The 12,054-nt window shown below is 34.7% G+C and overlaps 1 protein-coding gene across 2 annotated transcripts; it reads left to right on the top strand.

The window, feature by feature from the left end:
• Positions 1–132: 132 nt before the first annotated feature.
• On the top strand, positions 133–7,795 carry LOC147606920 (serine carboxypeptidase-like 44). Of its 2 annotated transcripts, XM_086791039.1 has the most exons (10): positions 149–734; positions 2,937–3,041; positions 4,366–4,467; positions 4,812–4,904; positions 5,074–5,159; positions 5,367–5,633; positions 6,430–6,569; positions 6,892–6,984; positions 7,223–7,340; positions 7,568–7,795. In XM_086791039.1, exons 1-10 carry the CDS (start codon positions 500–502, stop codon positions 7,727–7,729), a joined length of 1,401 nt encoding a protein of 466 aa, XP_086647165.1. In that variant the 5' UTR covers positions 149–499; the 3' UTR covers positions 7,730–7,795. The 2 variants fall into 2 exon arrangements, with proteins under 2 accessions (XP_086647166.1, XP_086647165.1); XM_086791040.1 differs by lacking the exon at positions 7,223–7,340 and having other exon boundaries at positions 133–734.
• The last annotated feature ends 4,259 nt before the right edge of the window (positions 7,796–12,054 follow it).

A 12,054-nucleotide genomic window follows, 5' to 3' on the forward strand; every position in this document is an offset into this window, starting at 1 on the left:
AATCGAGGTGTGGATGATTGTTATTATCGACGTCCAATAATATATTGGGCTTAGGTTATGCCAAAAATGAAGCCGGCTTACTGCAAAATAGGTTTTCCCAAAACAAGGCCGGCTTGTGCATGCAGTCTTGTCTTAATAAGCATATTTAAGCCGGCTAAAACAGATTGCAGGGATGGTAAAGCAGCAACCACTTTCTTCAACTGAATGTGGCGGCATTGATAGCAATACCTAGAGGGCAGCACGCTGTGCGCGCGCGTGCGACGCTGTGTGTGCGCGTGCGTGCGTACGTGTTGGCGTCTGTGTGCGAGAGAGAGAGACGAGGGAGGAGGAGGAGGAGGAGGAGGAGGAGGAGTGCAGTTGGATAGCTAGGAACCATCTTGTGCATTTATTACAGCTCCGTGCACTTACTGCACGGAACCATCTTGTGCATTTATTACAGTTCCGTGCATTTACTGCACGCATTTACTACAGAATAATAATTGCTGCCTTCGCTAATCCCATGGCTTCCCTGCTAAGATTGCTTGCTTATCTGCCATTCCTCGCCGTGCTTTGCTTTGCTGCTTACGAGCCGGATTTCATCCCGCAGCTCCCCGGGCAGCCCGGCCCCGTCCCTTTCAAGCAGTACGCAGGCTACGTCACCGTCAACGTCACCGCAGGCCGTGCCTTCTTCTACTACTTCGTTGAAGCCGAGCAGTCCCCCGAGTCCAGCCCCCTCACCCTCTGGCTTAACGGAGGTACTTTGGCTTTGGTCGATTACTTAAATCATCATTGATTAGAGATGTATTTGGGTTGGTAGTGATCTCTTACTTAAATAATTATTATTGATTAGAGCCAAATGCATGTATTTGCTAGTGATCACTTGCTTGACTAATACGTATAGCTTTGGATAATTACTTAAATGATTCTTATTGATTAGAACTAAATGCATGTATTTGCTAGTGATCACTTGCTTGACTAATAAGTAGTGTGAGCTTTGGACAATTCCTTAAATGATTATTATTCAAATGCATGTATTTGCTTATAGTGATCACTTGCTTGACTAAGAAGTAGATTCATATTATAATATAGGTTGTAATCATTATTGATTAGAGCAGAATATGTCAAGGTTGTGATCACCTTCTTGACTTATAAGTATATCCATAATCATTATTGATTAGAGCACAATATGTCAAGGTTGTGGTTACCTTCTTGACTCATAAGTATATCCATGTATTATTATAAGGTTGGGATCACTTTCTTAATTGATAATATTTAATATTTGCCTTTATGAAATAGATGCACAATTCTCTATCGTTGGGCAATAGACAAGCTCCACCTCTCCATCCATGCATCTAATGTGTGTAAGATTAGGGACTTAGCATGGCAATAAATTGCACCATTTCAAGGCCGTGTGCCTCTTCTCTTAATAATGAAAATGGAGTGAGCAAGAATTCAATCCACAACCTTCTTAATAATGAAGATACTAGATTAGTCTTTAACCATAATTAGTCCATAACAAATAATAATGGACACACCTCACTACGCATAAAGAAAATCATATAATTATATGCTTAATGACACTTAACAATAGTTTCAAATAAAATACTATTTATAAATACTAAACAAGCTTAATGATATTTAATCCTAAGTGATCTAATCAGCAATAATATTTCAAATAATGAATGTCATTCTATAATGCGAAAAATATCAATTTAAGTAAGTTTTGTGGATTATGTTGTTTGCACATAATATTGCAATCCTACTGGAAAAAATAACAAGATGATTATATAAATTACAAGAAAAATTTAAATAGATTATCAATTATCAAGTCAAACAAGGAATTCTACATTATTGGAGAAATATATATTGGATATCAAGTCAAACAAGGAATTCTACATTATTGGAGAAATATATATTGAATAAATGCTTCTATGAATTCATTTTTATCAAGACACACACACACACACACACACACACACTACATACCATAATAGGGTATCGCACTTCATTTTTATCAAGACACTCACACACACTATATACCATAATAGGGTACTGCACTTTTAAAAAAATGATGGTAAAGGTAGTGAGAAAACCATCACAATATTTTTCTTGAATTGTAATTTCTAGCATAAAACATTTTTTGGTCATTCAAATTCTTATATTTTAACATTGATTGTTTTTTATAGTTGCAAACTATGTGTGTGTGTGTGTGTGTGTGTGTATCTCTCTCTCTCTCTCTCTCTCTCTCACACACACACACACACACACACACACACACACACACATCAAGTCAAACATGGAATTCTACATTAATAGAGAAATATATATTTAATAGATGCTTCTATTAATTCATTTTTATCAAGACATGCACACACTACCTACCATAATAGGGTACCACACTTTAAAAATTTACTATTGGAAAAGGTATGCAGCAATAGTTTTATTAAAATGCAATTTATACGTTCAAACATTTTTAGGTCATTCATGTTTTAAAATTTTAACATTGGTTGTTCTTTTACAGTTGCACATGTGATAACTAAACTCTCTCTCTCTCTCTCTCTCTCTCTCTCTCTCTCTCTCTCTCTCTCAGAGTTGGTTCTTAAAATAGTAGGGACCACAAATTAGACCTACTATGCTAGTACATTGAAACTCCTATATGGGTTTTTTGTGCCACTTGGTATTTCTAATCAATAAAAAAGTACTGAGTTATTACTTCCACATCTAAAAGAAACTTAAAATAATTTCAAATAAGTAGTTTGAGGAGCACTTCAATGTAGTTATTACTAATGATTATCACTTTGTGTGTGTGTAAGATAAATGTAACGGTTACTCATGAACACTCAAATTCATAATCTAGTATACTCTACCCATACATTTCTCATTGAACCTTTTTCTAATCTAGCATACTTTACCCATACATTTCTCATTGAACCTTTTTTTCTAAACTATGTTTTCAGGTCCAGGATGCTCCTCCTTGGGATTTGGTGCCTTTACTGAGCTAGGCCCATTTTATCCCACTTCCACAGACAACCTCACACGAAATGATTATGCTTGGAACAAATGTATCATTCAATTAACTCTTGTTTTTTAATTAAATAGGACAAAACATCAAAGGAAAATTTTAAAAAAGTATATATTTTAGAAAACTAGGATGATTACTTGAGAATATAAGATATCACAACTGTTGAATAGAGGTGGTTTTGTTTTATTGAAGTTATTTAAGGTTCTTTGTACATGATAAGTCTTAAATGGAAAAAAAGAGGGGCCTAGATTTACTTGAAAAGATGAAGAGAGTAACATAAAGGATTGGTCTAAAAGGATATATTTATATGAGGTTCAAGTTTAAAAACGGTGTGTATTTAGCCCAAGGGAGCATACACTTGTCGATCAACAAAGGTTAAGGACTCCCTAGCCTTCCCTATGGCATGTGTACCTATATATAAATATAGATCTAATAAGAAAAGAAAGAATGGATTATTTAAAATTTTAAAGTTTGGAAGATAAAATATTTTTTTACAAATTTTTAAAAACATTAGATCATCAAAAAGTTGTAAAAACAAGCATCTTGGGCTTAGAAGACCATTGTGGGGTTTTTTTTTGCAATACATATAATCGGTTTTAAACCTTTTGTATTTACACACCCTAACTCATGAAAATAGGAAATCATGGTAGTGCATCCTTTTTGGATGGGATATTTGTCCTATCTAGGCCTCCAATCAGTTTTAAGGTGCCCATTTCTTTTTAGTAGGGAATCAAGTGAGTAATTACTTGAGTTGACAAGGTTTGTGTAAAGTTATTTAAAACACCCATGTAATAGCTAAAAAGAAGCTAAAGAGAAGATGTTTACATATTATGGAATGTTCATGGGGATCCTCCCAAAGCCACATTAGCGATAGCCCATTTTTTGAGAGAGGAAAAGGTTCACCATGTCCATGCAATGATATCATGGATTTTAAGGAGTAAATTCTCAAGAAAATAATGACCTTTCAATGATAATGCGGTTTAATCTAGAAAAATGCACTTCAATGTGATTGGATAAGCTTAAACCATGTGAGACATCAAGAGAACAATAATATCTAACATAGTTATTATGGAAATATATGTTCTTGTATATGTTTAAGAAAAGGTTTAATATTTCCACTTGTTACAAAATTGCTATCGGTTGTTTTGCTTCAAAATGCTACGTGCTCTTTTTGTAGCCACAAAAAACTTAAGTTTTTATCTTTTCTTTAGTTTAAATGACCTCAAAGTTGTAATCGATTGGAAATTTGGACTTGCATGATAATTGAGTCTATATACAGAGTAGATATTGATTTTAGCAACCTATCACTAAGATGATACTATAAAAACTAATGCTTTCTCTTCATGTTTGCTTTTCACCCCCAGATTCCAATGTCCTTTTTGTAGAATCTCCAGCTGGTGTTGGATTTTCTTATTCCAACACTTCCTCCGACTATTCTCAAACTTATGCAAATGATGTCAATACAGGTGAGTATCATAGTATATTACTTTGGACCATAAATGTAAACATCCATTACATTCATATGCTAAGGAGAATATATGCATAATATGAGTACTTTAAACTACAAGTGTAAATATGCATTGCATTAATATGCTAAGATTAATATATGCATTAATATGCTAAGGCTAATTATTAACATATGTTTGATGTTGTGCAGCTCAAGATAATTTGATGTTTCTACTGGGTTGGTTATGCTAAGATTAATATATGCATTCATATGCTAAGATTAATATATGCATTAATATGCTAAGATTAATATATGCATTAATATGCTAAGGTTAGTTATTAACATATGTTTGACGTTGTGCAGCTCAAGATAATTTGATGTTTCTACTGGGTTGGTTGGATAAGTTTCCAGAATATAAAGGCCGGACCCTTTATGTCACAGGAGAGAGCTATGCCGGTTAGTAAATTTTCTTCATTTATGAAATGGAAAAAATGAAGTCTTAGCTTTTTATCTTCTAATTTATTAGTCCCCTCTATTTGTTTTTAGTACTAATTACTTTGTGTGATTCTTGCTTTTCCATGTTGAATTTTTCATGTAATATTCTTTCATAAGTGCTACCATGTAGGTCATTATGTGCCACAACTGGCCAATAATGTGCTCTTATTCATGAAAGCAAATGGTGCATCCATCTTGAATTTGAAGGGAATAGCTGTAAGTACCCTTGAAAACAAGCTCAAATAGATATTTTTAACAAAAAAACTTTAATATATATGGTAGACCTTACATCAATGTTTAGCTTGTTAGATGGTTAAATACATGTCAAATTGATTAATTTAAGATATTTTTACATATTTGATCCTATAAATATAAGGTCACATCATGCAAATGAATAATTAGTTTTATCACTAAACTTTGCAGATTGGGAATCCATTGCTTGATGACTTGGAAGATATGAAATCAACTCTAATGTTTTTGTGGACTCATGGTCTCAACTCTTATAAGACTGCAACCACAATTGAAAAATACTGCAATTTCACCGCAAACACATTCTCTCAAGCTTGTGAGAATGCACTATATGATAGTGACACTGAAGAAGGAAGCGACATAAATCGCTATGATGTCATCGTGGATGTTTGCCTTCAAGAATCCATATCCAAATTGATTAAACAAAAATTAAGAAAACAGGTGGTCCATCTAGCCTACCTATATTAAGATATTGATTTTTTTAAGGGATTTATTTATGTACATGGACAAACATATATACATACATGCATACATACACACACATAACTCACATATACATGTATACACACATGCATATATACATACATACACACACATAACTCACATATACATGTATACACACATGCATATATACATACATACATACATACATACATACAAACATACACATACACATACACATACACATACCTTGTTCAATATAAGTAGCTTATATTTTATATTAACTCATCAAATTGATAATGTCTAAATATAAATAAAATATAAGTATCTTATATCTTATATTAACACGTCAAGTTTGTAATGTCTAACTATAAGTAAAATATAAGTAGCTTATATTTTATATCAATACATTATGTTTACAATTTTTAACTATAAGTATAAAATAGATTATATTTTATATCAATACATTAAGTTTAAATTGTATAGCTATTAAGTAACGTATATACTATCATGTGTTTAATGTAATTATTTTTTATTACAGAAGTAGCTTTGCTTGATCATTCTAAGCCCAAATTTACTGAGTAGCTTATTTTGATTATTCTTGTCCCAAATTACACAGGTAGCTTACCTTGTGGTTGTCTTTATAATATACAAGTAGCTTACCTTGTGGTTGTCTTTATAATATACAAGTAGCTTACCTTGTGGTTATCTTTATATTACACAAGTAGCTTACATTGTGGCTATCTTTATATTACACAAGTAGCTTACCTTGATCATTCTCATTCCAAATTTGTAGAAATCATCTGATCCAAACACTATTGGGCAAGACATATGCATAAAAAATGAAGTAACAATTTACTTGAATAGGCGTGATGTTCAAGCAGCAATCCATGCAAATGCAACATCTCTACCTTATCCATGGAGCTTGTGTACAAGGTAAACAATTTAGTAGCACATGGTTAAATATAACTGATGAAAAACATCATGAAACTCAAATGTGTTAATAAATTCATCATTTATATATTTTAATCAATTTCAACTCAACAACATATACTAGTATAATATAATAGTAGATGTGTTGAAAGCAAGCTAAACATGGCACAACATAGCACCTAAACATGATCATTAGCTCTTAAGCCATTTCACTAGCTTAAAAGAAAGCTAAACCTAACATGTGGGATAATTAATGTAATGTCTCTCAAGTATCTAATACAAGATCTAAGGAAACTAACATCATGTTGGGTGATCAAAATTGCAGTGTCACAAACTATGATTTTTTCAATGCTCCAGTCACAACGGTTCCTATCTTAAAGGCTATTTTGAATGGTGGAGCAAATGTACTTGTTTACAGGTGCAATATATTATATGGTCCCATATTAAAATATAAATTGTGATAGCTCCTATTATGCATTTATGTATAGAACATGATACATAAGTGTTTTTTGTGTTGGATTTGTATTTAATGTGATAGCTCTTATTATGCATTTATGTATAGAACTTGATACATAAGTGTTTTTTTGTGATAGGTCTTATTATGCATTTATGTATAGAACTTGACACATAAGTGTTTTTTTGTGTTGGATTTGTAGTGGAGATCAAGACTCAATTTTGCCCCTAATTGGCACAGAAATCATAGTCAATCGGCTAGCAAATTCAATAAATCTTAATGTTACCACATCCTATAGAAATTGGTTTCAAGGGGAACAGGTATACTATTCTCACATTTGTTACATTGAAATAGGTTCTTTAATAATTATCTTGGGTTCTCTTTTCACATTTTACCCCTTATTTATTACATGTCATGTTCATACCCATAATAAATCAACGACCAAAATGAAAGCTCCATATTTTAATTTTCAAAAGACTTTAATCATCAATCTTTCTACATATGAATATGAACTTTTTCATTAACTTTTTATTGTTTTTATAACAAGGTGGGTGGATGGACTATTAGCTATGGTGATGGGAAGCTTATGTATGCCACTGTAAGGGGTGCAGCCCATTTTGTGCCTGGATCACAAGCGGCAAGATCATTGACCATGTTTGAGTCATTTATAAATGGAATCCCTCTACCACCTTCACCACAAGCTACATGAAACAAATATTTCATGGAACATCCCTACTTTTAGGTGGATTACCGATTGAAAAGGGTTTTTTGTTTATGATGTTTTTTGAGTCTATAAGCCCATCTTTCTAACGTTACTTGCACTTTTATAGTAGCAATTTTAAGGAACCATGTCATGTCTTTTCTTCTTCTTCTTCTTCTTCTTCTTCTATCTCTCTCTCTCTCTCTCTCTCTCTCTCTCTCTCTCTCTCTCTTGTGCACACACACACACACACACACACACACACACACACACACACACACAAAAGCTAGTTAGTAGGATTATTTTTTCTTTTGAAGGTTTTATTTTGATGGATAGATTGCCTTTATGGTCTTCATAATGTGTAGTTGGTCTCACATGTCATTTTTCTCCTTCCGCACATATTAATATGATTCTCTCTCTCTCTCTCTCTCTCTCTCTCTCTCTCTCTCTCTCTCTCTCTCTCTCTCTCTCTCTCTCTCTCTCTCTCTCTCTCTCTCTCTCTCTCTCTTAGAGGAAAGCCTTCCATATATGATACTATTATCTTGTTTATGAATGGTTTTCATCAGAGCTTTATGATCACATACATTTCTTTTTTTATCATTTCATATGACTATTACGATTATATTTTAAAGCTATCTAGCAATTATTAATGATACATTATTTGATTCATGTATTTTTAGACCTTAATTAGCATGTTATGAGTTGATGGTGGTGAGACCATTTTTCTTAACTGATAGTTTGTATCTTCTATTTTTTATATTAGCATTGCAAAATCTTTGAAATGTTTGTAATCTCTTTAGTGTGAAATCTTTTAGCCCAGTTTGAGGTTTTTATATTTTGCAAGCATTTGATGGTGAACTATTTTAAATTTTGTAAGCTTTTTATCCATGGGATTGTTTATGTGGTAGTGTATTTTCCAAGTCAATATGCCATGTGCTAACATTCCACACAAAGTAATATACCATGTGTTGACATTTCACATAAAGAAATATACCATGTGTTGACATCCCACATATGGGATTGTTTATGCGGTAGTGTATCTTCAAAGTCAATATGCCATGTATTGACATTCCACACAAAGTAATATACAAAATGGAGCATCATGAGAAGACCATACATATCGTGTCCATCATACACCATACGTAACATAGACACACCATCATGCACATACAATACAGATCATGGATATACCATATTAGTATAAAAGGTAGAGACATCTACAAACTATCACTTCTACATTCCCCCCACCTATACATAACAAGAAAATCTAAAATATGCACCCAACATTGTATAACCTCAAGTCTGCCAACCAAACCCGGTAATTTTCTTTCTCACTATGTGGGGAAGCTATTATATCATAATTTAAAAACCTCACTTAAATGTGTTGTTGCATGAGTGAAATATCCTTGGTCTTAATTAAAATCAAAACACTATTGCTCATAATATTACTTGCAAAGGAGAGACTTTTGGCATCTATAAAATATTCCTTTTAAAATGTGCATTTTTTATTAGTCATGTAAGAATTAAAGGCTTTTCAACCAACTCTTCTATCTAGGATCTCCTATAAGCAAGAGGTAGATGGGAGTTATCGAATTTATCTTTGGAATTGTTCTAATTATCCTTTGGTCCATAGTTCTTCTACCTTGGCCTTACCTTTTTTGGTATGTTTAAGTATCCATACTTGCTTTGATGCAACCCTAGCGGTGTATTCCTTTTGAGCATAATGATGATTTTTTGGTATGTTTAGTAGGTATCCATACTTGCTATGCAGTCCCATCGGTGTATTCCTTTTGAGCACAATGATGATTTCTTATGTACTTTAGTTCCCGTGCTTTATTAGTTAACATTGAGCTGGCTTCATCTTTTGCACTGAAATTAATATTTGATCTTGATTTTATCCTTGGGCTTTTAAGGATCCTTATATAGTTATCCAACCTTGTGTGGTTGAATCATTCTTTGACCTTAATGTTTGGAGAATTATAGGGTGTTGTAGCTTTAATGAGTTAGGCTTTTAGTACCCACGCCTACCAAAGTTGTTCTTTTAAGATTGGAGGCAATAGGGATTGGAGTATCCTTAGCTATAATTATGTTTGTTCTATAGTTTCCCCTTGGTTTTGGCTTGGACTTCATCTCCTTTAGTATAACTTTTAGCCTATGGGCCTCTACTCTAGATAAATTAGAAAGGGCTAGCTTGGAGCTTGTGGATGATCAAATGCACCGGCCTAATTAGACCTATTTGTAATAAGGAAAGAAATTTCTAGATCTCCGAGGAGATTTTTCGTAGTCCTTCTTTTATAAAAAGAGAACCTTGATCACTAACACGACTTACAAGGGGGTGGGACAACCATAAATTCTTCTAAAAGAAACTCCACCACTTGATTTAAAAAATGAGTACCTTGGTCACTACTGTGACTAGGTTAAGGCGATATCTAAACCTTGTTGATGATGTTTTCATAGAGGAACTTGGTAGTCGTCCTAGTGCCAACCTTGATTGTGGCTTTAACCTCTACATAATCTATAGCCATGATAATATATTATCCTTGTGTGCTTTTAGATACATGACTAAAGGCTTCTACAAAATTTATTCCACATTTAACAAGCAGTCTAACAAACATGATTGGTTCTAAAGGCATTCTATGTATTTATTTTGGGGTATTGTGAAGTGAAAAGATGCAGGGGAAAAGAGAGTTTGAGCTCTTGCAAGAACACACACACTCACAAAACCCTAAAAGAGAATTTGAGCTCTTGCAAGCACACACACACTCAAAAAACCCTAAAAGAGAACACACAAGGTGAGAGGCTGAAAATCTTCTTCTTCACACAACACTCAACACACCATATACAAAGATAAGAGTACACCCATATGAAAAGGTACTCAACCAAATACATACTAGGGTTCTCAATAGTGTGAACCCAACTAAAATGAGCTGGCGCTATAACTATGCCAGTCTCTAGAATGGCTGTCACACAGCCTGTCATCCCACTAGCCGCATGTCACCCATGATCTCACCAACCATGCCAGTGGTGTAGGTGTGGGGCCCATCCCCCAGGCGGGTCATCAGTGTCCACCGACTCACTAGATGAGCTCGATATCTCAACACTCCCTCTCGAGCTCAACTCCATCTCTCATGTACACCAAGTGAAACCCTGAATCTGCAGAGCTTCTCTCTCTGTACCCAATGCTTTGGTGAAGATGTCAATGACCTAATCCTGTGTGCTGACATAAACAAGGTCAACGTCTTCTGCCAAAACCTTCTCTCTCTGACAAAATGGTAGTGGACCTCTATATGCTTTGTGTGAGCATGAAAAACTGGGTTCTTTGCCAACTGTATACTGCTAATGTTGTCACAGAAAATGACAACTTGTCTATCCACTGATAGACCCAAATCTGCAAGTAGCTTTCTCAACCAAGCTACCTCACATGCTGCCATAGCAGCACCTCTGTACTCGGCCTCTGTAGTACTGGATAGAGAAACCGTAGGTTGCTTCTTGCTGCTCCAAGTCACAGTAGCACTCCCCAAAGAAAACATGAAGCCACTAGTAGATCTTCTATCTGAGATACTACCAGCCCAATCAGCATCTGTGTACCCATCTGTGTACCCATGTACACATATCTCTATCACAGTTTCATAAAATAGTCCACAGTGCAAAGTAGACCTCACATACCTCAGTATGCGTTTCAATGCATCCAGATGCGACTTCCGAGGAACTTGCATAAACTGACTCACCAACCCAACAGCATAGCTCAAATCTGGCGTGGTGATCGTCATGTAGATCAAGTTTCCTACTATGCACCTATACATAGTAGGATCCTCCAAAATCTCTCTTGAATCTGCACTCAACTTGCCATTCTGATCCAATGGCATTGAGATAGGCTTACAGCCTGTCATACCATACTTGGACAACATGTCCAAGCGATACTGTCTCTGCAATAATCCAATACCATGTGGTGACCTAATCACCTCAATGCCCAATAAATATCTGAGCTCCCCTAGATCCTTCATCTTAAACTTCTGTCTAAGCAAGATCTTTACATCAAAGATCTTAGCATCATGGTCCCCTGTAATGATCAGGTCATCTACATAGATGACAACAAGCATAACCCCTCTATCACTGTGTCTCACATACATCGAGAAATCTGCATTGGCTACATGAAAGCCAATAGTGACAAGATATTCAGAAATCTTGTCAGACCATGCTCTTGGTGCTTGTTTTAAGCCATACAAGGCTTTCTTCAACTTGCAAACATGCGCGAGGTGACTCACATCCTCATAACCAAGTGGTTGCAACATATACACCTCTTCCTGCAAATCCGCATGCAAGAATGCATTCTT

Source organism: Cibotium barometz, chromosome 56 (genome assembly GCF_041138505.1).
Source record: "Cibotium barometz isolate CiBa-2024 chromosome 56, ASM4113850v1, whole genome shotgun sequence".
Classification (NCBI taxonomy): Eukaryota; Viridiplantae; Streptophyta; class Polypodiopsida; order Cyatheales; family Cibotiaceae; genus Cibotium; species Cibotium barometz.